Source organism: Haliotis rufescens, unplaced genomic scaffold (genome assembly GCF_023055435.1).
Source record: "Haliotis rufescens isolate VD_foot unplaced genomic scaffold, xgHalRufe1.0.p SCAF_5, whole genome shotgun sequence".
NCBI classification, from domain to species: Eukaryota; Metazoa; Mollusca; class Gastropoda; order Lepetellida; family Haliotidae; genus Haliotis; species Haliotis rufescens.
The window spans coordinates 45,593,972-45,615,739 of record NW_025964223.1 but is presented as its reverse complement, the minus strand read 5'-3'; the positions used below and the strand labels follow the sequence as shown (position 1 = coordinate 45,615,739).

Genomic DNA, 21,768 nt, shown 5'->3' with positions numbered 1-21,768 from the left:
ACGGCGGGGGACACCAGAAATGGGGTTAACACATTGTACCCATGTGGGGAATCGAACACACGTCTTTGGAGTGATGAGTGAACGCTTTAACCACTAGGCTACCCGACTGCCCTACTAGAGGACAATGGAGGTCATACTTAAATTTACCTTCGAGTGATTGAGTGAGTGAGTGAGTGAGTGAGTGAGTGAATCCAGATATAACTAGGCAACACAGGATAAGACATGTTTCGGGGTTTGTGTAATATGGATGCAGTCTAAATTCCAGCTCTAATGACCAAATGACACGTCCAGATTCAGGTGGTTTGATGGTATACTAGATGTAGACCAACCAGTATATATCTGGGGACGGTTTTCCAATGTGATCACCCATCCCCACAAAGTATCATCCAATCTCCAGTGACCCTGTTCCTCCACAAATCCCACCTAACAGATCACCTTGCTCGGAACACACTAAATATCCACAAGAACATTATTCTGTATCACCAATGTCTTTAATCCATAGATTTGTTAATCAAAATGATTTCAATGGAAACGGTAACGTCTGGATGAACAAGGTCGCTAAATACATCTGTCCACATGAAACAACCTGTACTATAACACAACTCTGTCACCTCCATGACCTCATATTAAACAAAGTCCACTCCATCCTGGGAAACAGGGCACCTTATTAGCACCAGAGTCCCTAAAGGAACCAGCTTCCTGAAGTTACAAACCAAATAATACAAAAAATAGAATACAAAAAGATCAAATTTCCTGATATGTGAAAAAAGACCAAATGGCTCACAGGCTGACTCTAACACCAACACAACAGACAAATTGAAGTTCTATCATACAACAATCCTACATGATTAACAGCAATGATTCAAAATGATTAGTTACCAAAAGTATCAATCAACACAAGTGCACTTCAATAAATAGGATTTCTACATGGATGACACCTGGATCTGCTGTGAAGGACTTGCCTGGGGGGAAGGGCTTCGGGGTGGGAGTTGGTGTTGGGGAGGGCAGCAATCAAGGGTACAGCATGCCGACAAGGGTGACTGACAAAACACTAACACAAGCCTTTGTAACTGTGTGGGCAGAGGCCGTTCACACTACTTCAGTGTTGGTACAAACTGTGTACATTATCTACCTTGATATGCAACCACTCCACTGCTACATAGGCAGACTGCTTCTATGGGACAGGTAATTGAATGACATTCAGCATGGAAATGTACATCTTGAGGCTTGTGTTGGACCTGAATGAGTTTATTCTGGACTGTTTGGTCCCACACAGGATCTCTACTTGTACAACCTCACTGGGAAAATGTCCTCCATTTTGACCAATTGTCAATCCTATCAAGGACATAGTAGTCAGTAAATAGCTGAGTCAGCAATATTAGAAAGGTATTTGTACCTCAATGAGAACTGCTAAATGATCATTTGAGTTGTCCTGAAGGAGTCCTGTCTGGTGAAATATTTCATGCATAATCAGTCCTCGCCCCATAATCACTTCCCCGCCCCCATATTTCCTTTTATGATTTTATAGCCTCCGGTCAGGTGATGCCAGTCAGTTGGGTTTACACTGCTTTAGCAACATTCCAGTCATAGCACAGCTGGGTCATCATAAATGGGTTTTACCCAATACCCCTACGGAGAGTCGAACCCGGGTCTTTTACATGTCAAGTGAACACTTTAACCACTGGGCTACGCCACTGCCCCCTCAGGTGATTCACTATTCCCTTCCAAGTGAGTGAGTGTAAGACGTTCTGACAGTGTTTCAGTCATACAATAGCAAGTTGGAATGTTCCCCAGAGGTTTTGTCAGACATCAATCATCATCAGGTCTCCTTCCCCTTCAGATTAACAACTATATATTTATAAGGAAAGTGTCCTTCCAACATCACCCCAACACACACCCCTCTTTCTCTCTTTTGTGTGTCAACTTAAAACTTAGAACATAGATGTACATGGATGTCTTTCCTTTCAAAATGGTAAGATAAGAAGTATAATGTAATGTGATGTGAAGTATAATCACAGCTTAAATGATGTCACCAAGTTCATTATGAAGAATACTTTATAGCATTCCATGTGGAAATAACTTGAGCTACTAAAATTATTCTTATCTGTTAATTATTAGTTCGTGACTTTTATCTCTAAAATATGGCAACATATTTCAAAAGAACATGTTCAAAACTGTTCCCAGATTTAAGAACCCGCCTACAGGCAACTCTCATACACACAACCGGACGGAGCCCCCTTGGCAGATGGTGACCCAGTAACCTGCAACTGTGATAATAAAAAATCTGCAATTTTCAATGTCATATTATACATGACAGAAGAGGACAAAAAGACAAAACACATACTTCCACTCTGAAGAGTGAGTGAGTGAATATGTGTACAGTAAAATTAATATCACAGATTCATATCTCTGTAGAATTATCATAATTTCTATGTCTGACATGACCTTAAACTGTCTACGTGTTTAGAATTAGATGACTGTATGCCAATATTGTAAATATAGTGTAAAGTGTTAACCCACGAATCAGATGATGTGACAATCCAAAGACTCTGTTTGAGTGACAATCCCAAGAATCAGATAATGACAATCCCAAGAATCAGATAATGACAATCCAAAGACTCTGTTTGAGTGACAATCCCAAGAATCAGATAATGACAATCCAAAGAATCAGATAATGACAATCCAAAGACTCTGTTTGAGTGACAATCCCTAGAATCAGATGACATGCCAATCCAAAGACTCTGTTGAGTGACAATCCCAAGAATCAGATAATGACAATCCAAAGACTGTTTGAGTCACAATCCAAAGACTCTGTTTGAGTGACAATCCAAAGACTCTGAGTGACAATCCCAAGAATCAGATAATGACAATCCAAAGACTGTTTGAGTGACAATCCAAAGACTCTGTTTGAGTGACAATCCCAAGTATCAGATGATGACAATCCAAAGACTCTGTTTGAGCGACAATCCCAAGAATCAGATAATGACAATCCAAAGACTCAGTTTGAGTGACAATCCCAAGAATGAGATGATATAACAACATAGCTAGTAGTCCAAATTGTGAAAATGTTCCAAATAAAAGGTGCATCATCAGCATTTTGTCTGAGTTGGGAAACACATTTCAAAACATGTCATTGATTCCCCTTCCCTGTTTTTAGGCACTGGTTGTAAAAAGGTAGGGAAATGAAATAAATGTGTTCAGCATAAGATCAGAATAGAACATAAAAACATACATCTCAACACATCCTAAAGATAATGCAGTGCAAGCACAGAAAGGAACCAGTCTTGATGACAAGGCATCTTGTGTGACATGTCAACACTGTTAGAAGAGAATGAAAATAAGTCAAACATTCTGGGGGGTAGAAAATATGGACATTTAAAAAATAGTGTGAGAAGATCAGTTGGAATGGATTGTCATAAATAATCAATTAGCATGATTATCTTTTATTGATAGATGAATTATCTCCCACGGTGGTGGAGCTCGACGACGTTCTTATCCTACACGTATGGTGACACGTAAGCTTGACCTTGTCGGGAGGCCAGTTGTCGGGTGGCCGACCTCCCCCACCCACCGTCCCAGCGGTCCTATGTCCCCCCAGGGGGTCACACACACACTGGTCAGCGGACTGCCCACTGCCATTGTCCAGTAACAACATGGGCCCTCCCAGACAAAACACTCTTCACCTCCACAATGTGAACTGGTGGTGATTTTATCAACCACTCATAAATCAAACTTATTTTATCATGGCTCAGTACATCATCATCTATCTTTCTTTATTCAAGTATAAATCATATTTTGTTGTCATGGATAACACCTTGGCTGTTTGGTCATGCAGAAGTTTGTCAAATGTCAAAATATGAGAAGTAAGTGGATGAAATTAACCAGAAATTGAATCCTTTACATGTCAATGTGTTCTCCTGTCCTGAGTTAGTCATCAGTAATGGTGAATACTGGACAAGAACAGCCGGACATCCATCACCTGTCACATGGACAACTGGTCAAACCTTCTGCCCTATAGCCTCAGCACTCCATCGTACATCTCCCACAAAGTTCAAACAATCTCTAGGAACATATTGAGAACTTTCTGATATATAGGTAAAGTACATTCTGATATACATAATTACAATACATTATTAGAATCTCTTCATATGAACTTCTAACACATACAATCTTTCAACACATATAAAGAATCCTCCAACATGGATAGGAAAGATATAAATATACAAAGAATCTTATATATCAAGAATTCTCCAAAATGTAATGAAATTTCCAATATCGGTAAGCAATCCTCTGCTACACACATTACAAAATCTTTCGACTACACAAGGAATCTTGTGATATACGAAAAAATACGATGATAAACATAGAAAATCATTTCAAATATAAGGAACATTGCGATATGAGAGATCCATTGATACCGATAATGTGATAGAAATTTCAGTTCCAACATTCAATTTTGTCCTAATGTGTGATGAACAATAATACTAAGTATATACTGATTCCCTTGAACAATTATTACATTTTTAAATGCTTGAATATGGCCAATGAGAACCCATAAAACATGGATTAAACTATAACATAAAATACAGGGATGCAACTTGGCACCAGGTACAAGACAGTATGTGGGGGACTTGATGACGAGATGTCATACATGTACCTTGGAATGGTCACCAGGTGATCAGGCACAAGCTGGACTCCACATGGCCTTGCTATGGTCAAAGGGAGGTAACCTACATATGACTCATCAGCTCAAGGTCACTCACATCCTCTCCTCAGACGACACTCCTTCATCAACTTATAACCGGACTCTCAAAAATATTAAGATCCTTTTGTTTATATGCAGTGAAAGAAAGATCCACTTATTCACTCACACACCAATCAGCCCTATGTCAAGACAACTTTATTGTCTGAATTGTCTTTCATGTTATCAAGTGACTATGTGTTGTCATTGCTTGGCCAAAAGCTTGGAAAATTGAGTTGGTTTCCAGTACTATAATTGTTTTTTAAGGATTTTTTAATACGATTAGTTCTCATTTAATTATTTTTTATTTTAAAGAAATAGAATTGTATCATAAGTTTTGTTAATATGGTTTGCATAAATTAATAGCTTTTTCAGAATTAGTAGAATGAATTTATATCTGAGATTGTTAGTGGCAGTAACCTCGAAGGGGGTTGAAGTATTGTAAAATTATTGTCCCCCTGAGAGGGTATCGTAAGTCCCTGTCATTCAAAGAATATTTACATTTACTACACTTTTAAACGTAGAATTTTTGTCATTTTAATTGTGGCTGATCTTACATACAATCACCAGCGACTAAAAGGATGATGTAAATCCTGCTGGGGTCCATGCAGGTAGCAAAGGTACTGTAAGTCCCCATGGACCCCAGTATGTACCTCAATCTACCTATAGCTCATTTTTAACTTGTATTGTTACTTATGGTGTTATATTTTAATGATTATCTGCTAGTTTTAAATAAAATCTGTGATAAATCTAGTTGTTTTACTGTCCTTCGACGACAGGTTTTTATAGTCTAAATAGACCTATTTTGAATATAGTACTTTTTCTCGTCAGGATATGGCTGAAATAATGCCGATGTGACGTTAAATTTCAACTCAATCACTTACTCATTCTAATCTTGACTAACATTTTGTTGCTGAAATGAAAATAATTAAGAAAAGAAAAAGGATAATAGAACTTAGAAAGGTGGCAAGAGAATCTCTTCTTTTTTGGAAACATTTGTCCTGACGCTAAAGAAATCTAGACTTGCCAAACTATTATGGATTTCCATCAGTTTTTTTTATATTTCTGTTTCAGGCTCTGAATGACAGACTAATTCAAATCTCAACCTTCGCCTTCTTAGTGTACCTTATGAGAATATGAGAATATGACGTCAATGTTTGTTACAAAAGACAACTCAAAATTGTCATTTCATCAAATCTGTTTCAAGATCACAAACAATTACTGAAAGCGATTCATAATGGTGTTTGCAATCACAATACTAGCTAAGTGCTTTTTCAATTTAATATTGAAGCATTGTCGACATTTATCCTGAAGGAAGATGGGGGAAGTTCCCTGGTCTTCAGAATGACAATGCCTCCTCCTTCATTGTCACTGTTGAGTGTATTCCTTGTGTTCAGGTGTATATTTCATGAGTGATGAAGTGTTTCTTAATCAGTGCTACATCACTAATACTAGACCAGTAAAGATCTGGGTTAGAATAGGTCTTCAGCAACCCCGACCAGTGAAGATCTGGGTTAGAATAGGTCTTCAGCAACCCCGACCAGTGCAGATCTGGGTTAGAATAGGTCTTCAGCAACACCGACCAGTGAAGATCTGGGTTAGAATAGGTCTTCAGCAACCCCGACCCATGAAGATCCGGGGAAGAATAGGTCTTCAGCCACCAATTCTTGCCATAAAAGTCGACTATGCTTGTCATAAGAGGCAACTAACGGGATTGGGTGGTCAGGCTCGCTTACTTGGTTGATGCATGTCATCTTATTCTGTTTGCGTGGTTCGATGCTCATTATGTCGATCACTGGATTGTCTGGTTCAGACTCGATTATTTACAGATCGCCAACATATAGCTGGAATATTGCTGAGTGCGGCGTTAAACAACAAACAAACAAACAAACATCTTCAGCAACCCATGCGTGTTGTAAGAGGCAACTGATGGGATTGGGTGGTCAGGCTTGCTGATTTGGTTGATGCATGTCATTGCATCCCATTTGTGTGGATAGATGCTCATGATATCAATCACTGAATTATCTGGTCAAGACTTGATTATTTGCAGACCGCCATCATATACCGGTAGCTAGAATATTGCTGAGTGTGGCGTTAAATAAAAAACCCAAAAACAAACAAACAAACAAACAAATACTGTTATTAAATACTGTCATACTCAACTTAAGGGACAATGAGAAATGATGTCCTATCTGGTCTAATAACTTCCAAATTATGAATATGGTGTAACAATTGGAAAAACAGGAAACTTTTCAAAAATTAAAATTTTTGATAAACACTTTTTTGTGGTCCAATATCTCTGTTGCAATATCATGAAAGAAAGCAATCCTGTTAAGTTCTCTTAAAACCAGGTTTGTCCTTATTAGACAATAAGTGAGTTATGAGCAGCACAACAGTTCTGCAATAAAACCCCATCAGGCACAGCTGTAAAACCAATGCAGGCACAGCTGTAAAACCAATGCAGGCACAGCTGTAAAACCCCATCAGGAAGGCCGTAAAACCAATGCAGTCACAGCAGTAAAACACCATCAGACACAGCCGTAAAACCAATGCAGGCACAGCCGAAAACCCCATCAGGCAAAGCTGTAAAACCCCATCAGGCACAGCCGTAAAACCAATGCAGGCACAGCTGTAAAACCCCATCAGGCACAGCCGTAAAACCAATGCAGGCACAGCAGTAAAACCAATGCAGGCACAGCTGTAAAACCCCATCAGGCACAGCTGTAAAACCCCACCAGGCACAGCTGTAAAACCAATGCAGGCACAGCAGTAAAACCCCACCAGGCACAGCCGTAAAACCAATGCAGGCACAGCCATAAAACCACTGCAGGCACAGCCGTAAAACCCCACCAGGCACAGCCGTAAAACCAATGCAGGCACAGCCGTAAAACCACTGCAGAAAAACATCCACCACGTCAACTGACCACTATGGGATTTTCTCACTTCATTACACTTGTCCAAACATGACATCACCCCAAGGCTGATACCATGACCTTTAGCAGAGTGATTATCCTGCAATAGTTAGAATGACACATATGAAAATTATGTGTGAAAACTATGACAAATATCATAGACCACCAAGTGGCGGTGTGTTGCTGTGTGATTACCCTGTCAATGGTAGGGTCCCACAGTCTATTGTCTGCTCCTCGCACTGACTGGGTAATAACACACAGGACAAAATGGTTTATTTGTTGATAGTCCCAGCATGGCACTGAAATGCTTCTGCTTACTTTCAAATTTGCTTATTGATCTCCGTGGCATCAGATAAGGTTCCGTATTTTGACATGTGAAATTGGTAGTTGATTCTACCTGGACGGTATAACAGCAATTGGGGCAGTGTATGATACTTTACCAGATAGGGCAGTGAGACTATTAACCTACTTGTAATGTTCATCATTCATTCATTCTCTGGCACTGCAGGAGTCGTGAGAATCAGTGACCAGTCCGGGCCAAACACTTTTGAAGTGTCATGCTTGACATCATTTTCAGAACATTTTAGACCAAGAGAATCTTTTCTAGACACAGGCTTTGGATTTGTGTCTCAGTGAGTGACAAGGTCAAGACAGTCTAGTGATTGATATTATGAGCCTCGATCCTCACCACCAGGGCACAATGAATCATGTCAACTAAGTCCTTCGTGTGTTTGAACATATGTGTATGTGCGCGTGTGTATGTTGGTTTTTATCTACCTGTCAGACCACTATTCTTGTACAGCTAATCACAAACTCTCAAAGACATCCTGACAGTAACATGTCATCTCTTACAGAATGGGCTCAGAGAGCGAACCAGCAGATGTTTTTTGAAAAAAAATGTCATTAAGGGGGAGGGTTAGACTAACATCTAGTCTCTGAAATGAACATATTTTACAGAAGAAAAAAGAGTTGTTAAATTATGGTTAAAAAAATAATAAAGAGGAGCCCCGAGACGTGTTGATACTGCAGTAATCTAGACTTGTCAAATATAATAGACTTGCAAGGGCTGTATTTGATATATTTGTTTCAGGGTCTGTATGGGAGGGTTGTCAGAGACATACGTGAGAAAAAAAATCCAACCAGTTATTAAAAGATTCAAATCTATAACAATAATGTGATTTTCATAACAAACTACTTCAAACATTTTGCTTCAAAAGAGATAGCCAGGAATGAAATGGACAAGCATTTTGATTGACAACTGTTTTTAACCTACATTCGGAGAGAGTCATCACTTTCTTAGCCACACAAATGAACCCTATAATAAGTGTTCAGAAAGAGTGTTGAGGAGAGGAAGGGTTCTCTGACTCCCGCTGTACCCAAAAGGGGCCTCAAAATAGGGTAATAACAGGGTGGACACAGGGATCAGCACTCGCCACAACAGGGGGCTTTGTCAGGGTGTACTGAGGTGGGAAATGAGGCAGTGAGGGGCTGCCCGGTCCCTCCCGGTCCCCCCGGGTCCCCCCCTGGTCCCCTGGGATCACATTCACCTCACCTACATCCCTTATCAGGTAATCATACCCAGCTTTGTGAGAGCCAGGTTTACCTGGAGTCTTTCTGCTTGGAGAATATGGCTTAAGCAAATTATGTCCTGCTAGATTCCTGGCTGGAATGTTTCTGTTTACTGTCGAGGAAGTGATGCATGATGGGAGATTACTTATACTGAACTACACGACTTCTGACAGTGATACGACACATGTCCTGGCTCGACTTACTCTCACATGAAGGAATCAGGTGTAGTCTCTCTATATAAACTCATTAAACTGCCGCCAGTCATAAAATCACCTGAGAAAGAGTTCAATAAATTGTAATACGACTTGGGCAGAAAATTATGAGTTTGTACTTTCTGTCCAGTCTCTAGCCCTGGGGACAAGTGTATATTCCATTTCCAGGTGTCAACATGACAACAACAGATGGAGACAGGTGAGTGAGGCAGTCATGTCTTGCACTGTCATCAGCACACGGAGGCTGAGACTCAGTGCCGTACACAACATCCAAATAGAAGGCATGGGTTTGGTGTCACACACTTCTACCAAACTTCTACCACTGACATCATGGTGATGCAGGGAATGTGTATCTCTCATTGTAACGACGAGGGGCTTTAACCCAGGTCTTTGGTGCGATGCAGACATTTTCCTCACTGGTGCTAATGGCACTGGTCATTGTTCATGCTATGGCTTTGATCATTGTTCCTGCTAAGGCTTTGATCATTGTTCATGCTATGGCTTTGATCATTGTTCATGCTATGGCTTTGATCATTGTTCATGCTATGGCTTTGATCATTGTTCATGCTATGCCATTGATCATTGTTCATGCTTTGGCTTTGATCATTGTTCATGCTATGCCATTGATCATTGTTCATGCTATGGCTTTGATCATTGTTCATGCTCAGGCTTTGATCATTGTTCATACTATGGCTTTGATCATTGTTCATGCTATGGCTTTGATCATTGTTCATGCTATGGCTTTGATCATTGTTCACGCTATCCCAATTGAATCAGGCTGCAGTGATCTAGCAGGGTTTAACATTCACTCAATTACTCAGTCTGACTTCTTTAATGGATGATCCGACAAGTCTTTGGTGCCACGGATCGACCACTGAGATTCCTTCAGACCCTTGGAAACGAACTCTTATTACAAGCTACGAGATAACTTTCATATTTGATACATGTGTTATTTCCCAACCCGTTGGACCCATGTACTCTTGCAACCACTTGTAGTTCAACTACTTCCTGCATAATATCACTGGTCATCAACACCAGACAGAGCCTATCCTCTAAAAGGTGCCCCCAAATGCATGTTTTCAGATGCCCCAGTGCATACAAAATGAGACCTGGCCTCTATCAGAGGTCTGGCCACTATTTCCTTATTACAAGGTCGGGATCATTACTTTACCCTGTTCCCCAAAGCAATCTTTATACTACGATTGTTGTAAGTCCATGTTTAAGAATGGTAGTCATGATGATAGCACTAACATCCTCAAGAGGATCCACGTCTCTATTCTTCCAGTCTGGTATGGACCCGTGAAGATCCAGGTTAAAATATTCAGCAACCCATGATTGTTGTAAGAGGCGACTAACTGGATCAGGTGGTCAGACTTGCTGACTTGATTGAAGCACGTCATCGTATCCCAACTGCGTAGATCAATGCTCATGATGTCAATCAGTGGATTGTCTGGTCCAGACTCGATTATTTACAGACCGCCATCATATATCTGTAATACTGCTGAGTGCGGCGTTAAACAACAAACAAACAAAGTAAGTAAATCAGGTTTGACCCAGTTTCTACTGAGAACATCTGTTCGAGGAAATACGGTGTATGTTAAATTCCTGGTTCAACAACCTCCCTATCAGCTTGGACCAAACACAGCCCTACTTAGACAAAACTCTTGATACTTCACTGAACTTGATCGTGCGATACTTCAGTGTATGATTACATCGCTGAGTATCACCAGCACTTGTCACCATCTACCAACAACTGCTGACAAGTGTAGGAGTCTATACATGCATGTGGTTTATCAGTCAGTGCAATGGTCTTGGTCTCATATACCCACTCAGACTGGCCAAATTTCACAATGTAGATCTACATTAGCACATCATAGAGGCCGTAGCTGACTCCTAAATATGAGGCTACCACTTAAAACAAATATAAAAATAATAGATTTATCCTGACTGACTGGATGAATGAATGAATGAATGAATGAATGAATGAATGAATGAATGAATGAATGAATGAATGAATGAATGAATGAATGAATGAATGAATGAATGAATGAATGTTGTTTTATGCCACAGGATTATTATGAGATATTTGACAACTTGTTAGGAAGCACATGTTGCGGCCAGTAGACTCTCAGTATGTCTTGATGTACACAATAGATGCATATATTTGTGCCAGTTCAATGTTCAATGTGCTCATAAAAATATGAGCATTCCCATTTTAGCTGTGAGTTAAAGAATATTTAAGAATCTCTACACATCATAAGTTGGCAACACAAACACACAGAACCTGTTTAAGCTAAGAAGGGCATTGGCAGCCTCTGAATACAATGTTGGCAGGGGATGATATATCACTATAGAGCATACACCCACGAAGACCAGTGACATGGCCGCAATAGGTGGCTTACATCAGGGAATAAGAGTCGGTGTGTTCAGCACTGACAACCTTAATCCAAACATTTTTTGTTTGTAAATATGTTAATTAGTATAAGAAAACAAAAAACACAGCCACAGAAAGTTCTAATATATGGCAAAGAGCAGTGAGGAAGCTAGCCTCTTCATGTAGGTAAGTACTTGGCCTGGTATGTGTGTAGTACTTGAACAAGGTCGGAGGTGGGTCCAAGGCCTGGCCTACACCTGGCACAGAGTGGGGGACACTTGACATGTTCTTCCTGCTTCCTGGCCACCACCACACCACCACCATCACAGGCATACCAACTCAGTCAGACCATCACCATCACAGGCATACCAACTCAGCCAAACCATCACAGTCAGACATGCACAGTCAGACCACCACCATCACAGTCAGATCAGCAGTTAGGCCAGCACAACCAGACCACCATAGTCAGACCATCACAGCCAGACCAGCACAGTCAGACCACGACCATCACAGTCAGACCAGCACAGTTAGGCCAGCACAGTCAGACCATCACAGCCAGACCAGCACAGTCAGACTACCATAGTCAGACCATCACAGTCAGACCACCACCATCACAGGAATACCAGCACAGCCAGACCATCAGAGTCACACAAGCACTGTCAGACCACCACCATCACAGTCAGACCAGCACAGTCAGACCAGCACAGTCAGACTACCACACCACCACCATCACAGGCATACCAGCACAGACAGACCATCACAGTCAGACAACCATAGTCAGACCATCACAGTCAGACCACCACCATCACAGGAATACCAGCACAGCCAGACCATCAGAGTCACACAAGCACTGTCAGACCACCACCATCACAGTCAGACCAGCACAGTCAGACCAGCACAGTCAGACTACCACACCACCACCATCACAGGCATACCAGCACAGACAGACCATCACAGTCAGACAACCATAGTCAGACCAACACAGTCAGACTACCACACCAATACCATCACAGGCATACCAGCACAGTCAAACTACCACACCACTACCAGCACAGTCAGACCAGCAGTCAGACCAACACAGTCAGACCAACACAGTCAGACCAGCACAGTCAGACCACCATAGTCAGACCATCACGGGTAGACCATCAGAACCAGATCACCACTGATGGACAACCAGTCAGACCACCATAGGCAGACCTCCACAGTCAGAACACCACAGGCAGACCATCATGCGCAGATCACCACCACCACATGCTCACCACCACCATCACCACATGGATGCTGCTGCCACCACCACCACCACCACAACAACAACATGGAAATCAATATTCACTTACTCACACACCAATACTTTTCATTTTGACATCCAATTTTATATCAATTATTCACATAACTAGTAAAAAGCTGTAAGAACTAGTACTTTTCTCCTGAAATGTATGTACTTTATTTGAAGACCGAGCCTGAATGGAATTAAGGACAATTTATGGAGTCTACCCCTAAGAGCATTAACAGATCCATATTAGCATAAGCTATAGCAAGACCACATTCAGGGTGTTCTCCAAGTAATCTGCTCTCATTGTCTCACCCAGTCTCAGGTTGTGTGGACTTATTGTGACCACTTCCTGGTAAACTGAACCCAGCCTCGGGGACACAGTCAGTGTCAACACTGTTTGAGCTGACAGTGTCGGCAGTCCCTTGCCTGCATATATCTCCACCCTCCGACAGGTGAACATGGGAGCAATGGTAAATATGCAGCAGAGCGGCCGGACCCCACCAGCGAACACCAGCGACACAATGAGGGGGACAGCGGCACACTACATCAAAGGGAGGGGGTCTTTGAAGTCCCTCCACTTGTGACACCCGATCCCCACCTCCCTGCATGTGTGTATTCTGATACAGGGGACAAATTGCTCATCATGGGATCTCCATGGCAACAAAGTCATAGATCACTTGTACCTTCACAACACAGGAGGTATGCTGATCATGGATATGAGGAGAACCTGTTTTTCTCAGATTTGATTTATGATGCATGTCATACAAATAGGGTTCTATTCTGTGTCAAATATTCCATGATATACATCATAATCAGTTCCATGTTAAGAGCCCCGTCACGAATGTACCGGCTTCAGTCATATTCAGGCTGAATCTTTGAAGTTGATATGTGCAAAAATATCATGGGAATGCTTCAATCCACCATAGTAATGAATGAGCTTTCAGAAATGAATATTGGTTCGCCACAGTCAACAACATTCCAGCTGTATCACGGTGGTCTGTAAATGATCAATTCAGGCAAGGCAAACCAGTGGTTGATAGCATGAGCATCAGTTCGATACATCCGGGCAAAAGGACACACATAACTATCAAAAGATAAAAGCACAGGGTACTTGGTCGTCTTTTAAATCAATCATGCCAATAATGAAAAAGTGAAATATTCAGGAGATCCCTAGATTCAAATACTGTAGGAACAAACCTCGATGACCCCAGGACCCACCTAAAGTCTGAACCCTGCTTGGGATCAGCCCCATGAACCCCGCAGCATAGAACTACAGTCAAGACAACAGTAGTGCTGAAACAATCCCTTTTCTAGTTTTATGAAACATATCTTGATAGTAAGGTGGCATTGTTGGTGTGACATGACGGGTGCTGTTCTGTAATGATCATCCTGGACACATGAAGCAGTTGTTAACCTGTTGGTGTGACATGGCAAGGGTGGGCGGTGATGTCTGCCTCCCACCCACGTCACTGATCATCCCGAACACATGAAGCAGTTGTTAACCTGTTGGTGTGACATGGCCAGGATGGGCCGTGATGTCTGCCTCCCACCCACATCACTGATCATCCTAGACACATGAAGCAGTTGTTAACCTGTTGGTGTGACATGGCCAGGGTGGGCGGTGATGTCTGCCTCCCACCCACGTCACTGATCATCCTGGACACATGAAGCAGTTGTTAACCTGTTGGTGTGACATGGCCAGGGTGGGCCGTGATGTCTGCCTCCCACCCACGTCACTGATCATCCCGGGTTCATGAAGCAGTTATTAACCTGTTGGTGTGACATGGCCAGGGTGGGCCGTGATGTCTGCCTCCCACCAACGTCACTGATCATCCTGGACACATGAAGCAGCTGTTAACCTGTTGGTGTGACATGGCCAGGGTGGGCCGTGATGTCTGCCTCCCAACCACGTCACTGATCATCCCGGGTTCATGAAGCAGTTATTAACCTGTTGGTGTGACATGGCCAGGGTGGGCCGTGATGTCTGCCTCCCACCCACGTCACTGATCATCCTGGACACATGAAGCAGTTGTTAACCTGTTGGTGTGACATGGCCAGGGTGGGCCGTGATGTCTGCCTCCCAACCACGTCACTGATCATCCCGGGTTCATGAAGCAGTTGTTAACCTGTTGGTGTGACATGGCCAGGGTGGGCCGTGAAGTCTGCCTCCCTCACACATGACAGGATGCACTTGTCACCCAACCCCGTCAGCTACAACACTCTTACACAGCACCAGGCAGTAAAGCTGACAACATCGACTTCAGGAGGGCTCTCGAGTGTATGTCTATGTAGCAGGATTATGTGGCAGGAACATGTATCAGTTCTAGATGGAGGTTTGATGACAAAGAACTTTGTTAATTCATATGCAGAATATCAAATAAGGGTTACATCTATCATGGCAATGCTCTTTCTGAGTGACATCCATCAACAAATATTCCAATCAGATTATCAGTGATACTACTTATGCCAACAGAAAAAAAGTTTAACTGAACATATTTTTAAAAAACTAAAACATCTAAAACACTTATCTGCATTGCTCAAATGAACTGTATTAAACATATTTTAATGCATTTTTGTATCCATTAGAAAATAGATAGCAAAAGAAGGCATTTAATCAGGGACATTGTAAACTGTATTTTTTATTTCTCTCACAGACTACGAATATTAGGCTTTTGTAGTATTAGCTGATTAAGCACTTTTCACCCCTGACACAGCACATAAGTATATGTCATATTACCAGGAAGTCCCTACAGTTTGTGGGTGGGTCTAGCAGTCAAAGGGAAATAACCCTTGTACTATGACAAAAGGTCAACAAGTGGAATATTAATGCTGTTCTGTGCTACTGAGTGAGGTGAGGTGTGGCGTTCAAGATTATTGCACTTATTCAAGAAAGTGCAATGTGCATGCATGTGCATGTGTGCATGAGTGCATATGCTTGTTCTAGCACCGCTTTTATAGTGCCAGGCCAGATAGCAAGCCACAGTTCTAACACGAAAACCCAACTCATACACAGTTTATTGACACCGAACCAGCCAGTCCTTGTTTTATCTATTAATGCAGAGTAACATGCAGGGAAATAACAAGTACCATCTTATAACGTATTATGGTATGACAGAGCCAGGGATCCAACCACCGATCTTCCACTCTCCGAGCAGATGCTTTATTGACTTAAAACGGAGGCAATCTCTTGCCACTCAGTTACAACGGCATTAGAACACAACTCCTTCATTATCCACACTGTCTTCTACTCGATAGACTATTTACTAGTCATGATAAACCTGACAGGCCCCGTTCCTCAAAGCGATCTTAGCGCTACGATGATCGTAAACCCATGTTAGAGTATGGGACTTATGATCACCTTAGTGCTAAGATCACTCTGTGGAACGGGGCCCTGGACTTTTCATGTTGTACAGCAGTAACCGAGTTTGAAGACTGCTGGTACAAGCACTATTTTGGTAGCTTGATTGTGAAGTTCTCTTTACACATAGTATGAATGAGGTAGTGAAGGAATGAGAAAGGTTTTACCACACTTTGGGTGACACTGATAATCGACTTCACACATTCGGGAGCCTGGGTCTTCGGTGTGCGAGTGAACAGATCAACAACCACTGAGTTATCCCACCCCTCCCATAGTGTGGAGAATCACACGTCATAAATATACAATATATTTAATGACATAAAAAAACTCTTGTTTCTCACCCACTAGTGGCCTCCCACACTAGACACTGTACTGGCCATGGGCTACAGTGCTTGGAACACTAAATCCAATAGGAAGCCGAAAGATTTTTCACAGGAGTGCTCAGATTCTCAGATTTCCAATCAAATAATCAATTTATAGGACCATTTGCTACAGAATCAAACATGCATTTGCCACAGAATTCATTTGATACAATAACTGTTCACTTCAATCATGTGTTGGCACCCTGATAGTGAGTAAGTGAGTGAGTATGGTTTTATGCCGCTTTTAGCAATATTCCAGCAAAATCACAGAGGGGGACACCAGAAATGGGCTTCACACATTGTACCCATGTCGGGAATCGAACTCGGGTCTTCGGCGTGACGAGCAAACGCTTTAACCACAAGGCTACCCGACTGCCCCTGGCCCCTGGCACCCTAATAAATCAACATGGTGAGCACAGCCCACTTGTCAGCATGCTGGGTAGGAACAGAGGTCCCCAGCAACCTATGCTTGTTGTAAGAGAACTACCTGGATCAGGTGGTCAGACTCTATAACATGGGTTGTTTGCATGTCACTGGATCCCATTTACATGGGTTGATGCTCATGATGTCAGTCATTGGATTATTTACAGACCACTGTAATATAGCTGGAGTACTGGTGAGTTTCACTGTGGCTTGAACAACAAACAAGGTGAGGTGAGGTGAAATGGGGTTTAACGTCGCGTCCAAGATTATTGTACTTATATAGAGACGTGCATGTACGTGTATGTGTTTGTGTGGCTGGTTGTACTAGTCCTGACTGATGCCGATTAAGATACCATGCCGCAGTTTAACATGCATACCCCACTCAGACACAGTATACTGACTCCGTCCTTGTTTTAGCCCCTTAATGCCGAGCGCCAGACAGGGTAACAACAAGTACCATCAGGATCGAACCCCGGACCTTCCGGTCTCAGGGCGGACGCTCTACCACTAGACCACAGAGGCGGTCGACCAACAAACAAACAAACAAAGCAGAGAATAGCTTTGAGAACTTTATGTGGACAATGTTCTCACAATTTGAAATGTGTTCAACTCCTTTGCATAAGATAGTATTGTTTTAAATAAGCTTTCATTAGCTCTTGAAACAGAACTGAGGGGAGAATACATCATGGAAACCGTTCAAAAGTAATAACACTCATGGAATCAGTTCCAGGGCATAAACTCATCATCAGTTCCAGGGGATAATCTTATGGAATCAGTTTCGCGGGATAATCTTATGGAATCAGTTCCAGGGAATAAACTCACAGAATCCGTTCCAGGGGATAAACTAATGGAATCAGTTCCAGGGGATAAACTTATGGAATCAGTTCCAGGGGATACACTCATGAAATCAGTTCCAGGGCATACACTCATGAAATCAGTTCCAGGGCATAAACTCATGAAATCAGTCCCAGGGGATAAACTCATGGAATCAGTTTCGAGGGATAAACTCATGGAAACAGTTCTAGGGGATAAGCTCATGGAATCAGTTCCAGGGCATAAACTCATCATCAGTTCCAGGGGATAATCTTATGGAATCAGTTTCGCGGGATAATCTTATGGAATCAGTTCCAGGGAATAAACTCACAGAATCAGTTCCAGGGGATAAACTCATAAAATCCGTTCCAGGGGATAAACTAATGGAATCAGTTCCAGGGGATAAACTTATGGAATCAGTTCCAGGGGATACACTCATGAAATCAGTTCCAGGGCATACACTCATGAAATCAGTTCCAGGGCATAAACTCATGAAATCAGTCCCAGGGGATAAACTCATGGAATCAGTTTCGAGGGATAAACTCATGGAAACAGTTCTAGGGGATAAGCTCATGGAATCAGTTCCAGGGGATACACTCATGAAATCACTTCCAGGGGATAAACTTATGGAATCAGTTCCAGGGGATACACTCATGGAAACAGTTCTAGGGGATACACTCATGGAATCACTTCCAAGGGATAAACTCATGTAATCAGTTCCAGGGGATAAACTCATGGAATCAGTTCCAGGGAATAAACTCCCGGAATCAGTTCTAGGGGATACACTCATGTAATCAGTTCCAGGGGATAAACTCATGGAATCAGTTTGGAGGGATAAACTCATGGAAACAGTTCCAGGGGATAAACTCATGGAAACAGTTCTAGGGGATACACTCATGGAATCACTTCCAAGGGATAAACTCATGTAATCAGTTCCAGGGGATAAACTCATGGAATCAGTTCCAGGGAATAAACTCCCGGAATCAGTTCTAGGGGATACACTCATGTAATCAGTTCCAGGGGATAAATTCATGGAATCAGTTCCAGGGAATAAACTCATGGAATCAGTTCCAAGGGATAAACTCATGGAAACAGTTCCAGGTGATAAACTCATGGAATCAGTTTCAGGGCATAAACTCATGAAATCAGTCCCAGGGGATAAACTTATGGAATCAGTTCCAGGGCATAAACTCATTAAATCAGTTCCAGGGGATAAACTCATGGAATCAGTTTCAGAGGATAAACTAATAGAATCAGTTCCAGGGGATAAACTCATGAAATCAGTTCTAGGGGATACACTCATGAAATCAGTTCCAGGGAATAAACTCACGGAATCAGTTCTAGGGGATACACTCATGTAATCAGTTCCAAGGGATAAACTCATGGAATCAGTTCTAGGGAATACACTCATGAAATCAGTTTCAGGGGATAAGCTTATGGAATCAGTTTCGGGGGATAAACTCATGGAATCAGTTTGAGGGGATAAACTTATGGAATCAGTTTCGGGAGATATGTTATGCATGGAATCAGTTCCAAAGGCATTACATACTGATATGCAAACTTCTTTGGGGATGACATGAAAATCATACACTCATGCCAGCAGGTCCAGTAGACTACAAATACACAGAAACAGTTCCAGGACGCAACATATTCCTGCAAAACGTTCCATGGATTGACATACTCCTGGAAACTGTCCTTGAGAAAGATCCGCAGAAGATCATTTAGTCATGGCAAACTTTCCAGACCCCAAGAATCAGCTTCTGGAATGGTTGGGGGGTGATCAGAAACTAAAGGTTCAAATTCCTACCTGTCATGACTTGTTCCACAGTGATGTTGACCTGACTTCCATCTACTGCAATCTGCTGCCCATCAATAGTGATGTGTTGGCCGTCATCCACTGCTATCTGTTGTCCATCAATAGTGATGTGCTTGCCATCCACTGACAAGGTGGAGGGGATCTGGATTGTGGCCTGACTGGTGCCCCCTGATGATGTGGCTATAGCCAGGGCCTGCTCTATCATCAGCACCTCGCAGGTGTCCTTCTGGTGGTCCTGTTGGCAAGTCATGAAGCCATTCATCAACAGGGTCATGGTTACATGATACATAATTAATATATTTCTCTGATCATATCCACTTCAATTGAAAAACGATTGATCACAGGTTTTAGTTATACTAAGTGAGAAAATGCATTCATTAACATTCAATTTGATCAAGATGTTGCAGTGAATATACATAACGAACATGAGACATAATATTTTTAACTTTTGAAATCAGTAAAAGTCAGAGAGTAAAATAATTCCTTATCATAACATTCAAAGGGTATGTAAGGAACTAGACGGAATATCTGTGCTTCACAAGGGTATGTGTGGAACAAAGTGGAAAATCTGTGCTTTACAAATGTATGTGTGGAACTAGATGGAATATCTGTGCTTCACAAGGGTATGTGTGGAACTAGATGGAAAATCTGTGCTTTAAGGTAGGGGTGGAACATCGTGGAAGGTCTGTGCTTCACAAGGGTATGTGTGGAACTAGATGGAAAATCTGTGCTTTAAGGTAGGGGTGGAACACCGTGGAAGGTCTGTGCTTTACAAGGGTAGGTGTGGAACACCGTGGAAGGTCTGTGCTTTACAAGGGTATGTGTGGAACTAGATGGAAAATCTGTGCTTGAAGGTAGGGGTGGAACACCGTGGAAAGTCTGTGCTTTACAAGGGTAGGTGTGGAACACCGTGGAAGGCCTGTGCTTTACAAGGGTTGGGTGTGGAACACCGTGGAAGGTCTGTGCTTTACAAGGGTATGTGTGGAACTAGATGGAAAATCTGTGCTTTAAGGTAGGGGTGGAACACCGTGGAAGGTCTGTGCTTTACAAGAGTAGGTGTGGAACACCGTGGAAGGTCTGTGCTTTACAAGGGTTGGGTGTGGAACACCGTGGAAGGTCTGTGCTTTACAAGGGTAGGGGTGGAACACCATGGAAGGTCTGTGCTTTACAAGGGTAGGGGTGGAACACCATGGAAGGTCTGTGCTTTACAAGGGTAGGGGTGGAACACCATGGAAGGTCTGTGCTTTACAAGGGTAGGGGTGGAACACCATGGAGTGTAGACCTGTGTTTTTCAAGGTCATAGTTTGATGAACTGATCAGAAAATGTAGCCTGATAGTGCCTTTATTTGATGGGGAGTTCATCTCATTTCTATCAACATTTAGTTCTTCTACACAGCTGGGCAAATATATGTTGTTTAAGAATGTTGCATAGCTGAAATATCCTAAGCTGAACATCCATATTACTTTACAGTTTTTCTTCTTCCAAAAGTTGTGGAACAAGCTGGGATTATATCAGGCTTATGTTCCTTAGACTAAAAAATAATTATTTCATGTTTCTCCTAAAATTCCAATTCACAGCCTAAGTATATTATTTCAAGTGCTCTGTTTCCCCTCTGAAAGCAGCTCTGCCGGGGGATGAGTTCCCCACTTGGTGTCCCCTATCCTCCCTGTACGTCTCTGCACTTCCCTGCTCCCTGTCCCCCTACCCTCCCTGTATGACCCTGCTAGGCCTGCTCCCTGTCCCCCTACCCTCCCTGTACGTCTGCCAGACCTGCCTGTCCCCCTACCCTCCCTGTACATCTGCCAGACCTGCCTGTCCCCCTACCCTCCCTGTATGTCTGCCAGACCTGCTCCCTGTCCCCCTACCCTCCCTGTATGTCTGCCAGACCTGCCTGTGCCCCTACCCTCCCTGTAT

General features: G+C 42.5%; 1 protein-coding gene across 1 annotated transcript in view; it reads right to left on the bottom strand.

Annotated features, from left to right (window-relative positions):
- LOC124137163 overlaps positions 1–21,768 on the bottom strand; it is a 105,453-nt gene that overhangs the window by 12,636 nt on the left and 71,049 nt on the right. Inside the window, exon 16 of the mRNA XM_046503360.2 lies at positions 19,845–20,088. Within this exon, the coding sequence (XP_046359316.2) occupies positions 19,845–20,088 (244 nt within the window). The remainder of the gene's footprint in view (positions 1–19,844; positions 20,089–21,768) is intronic.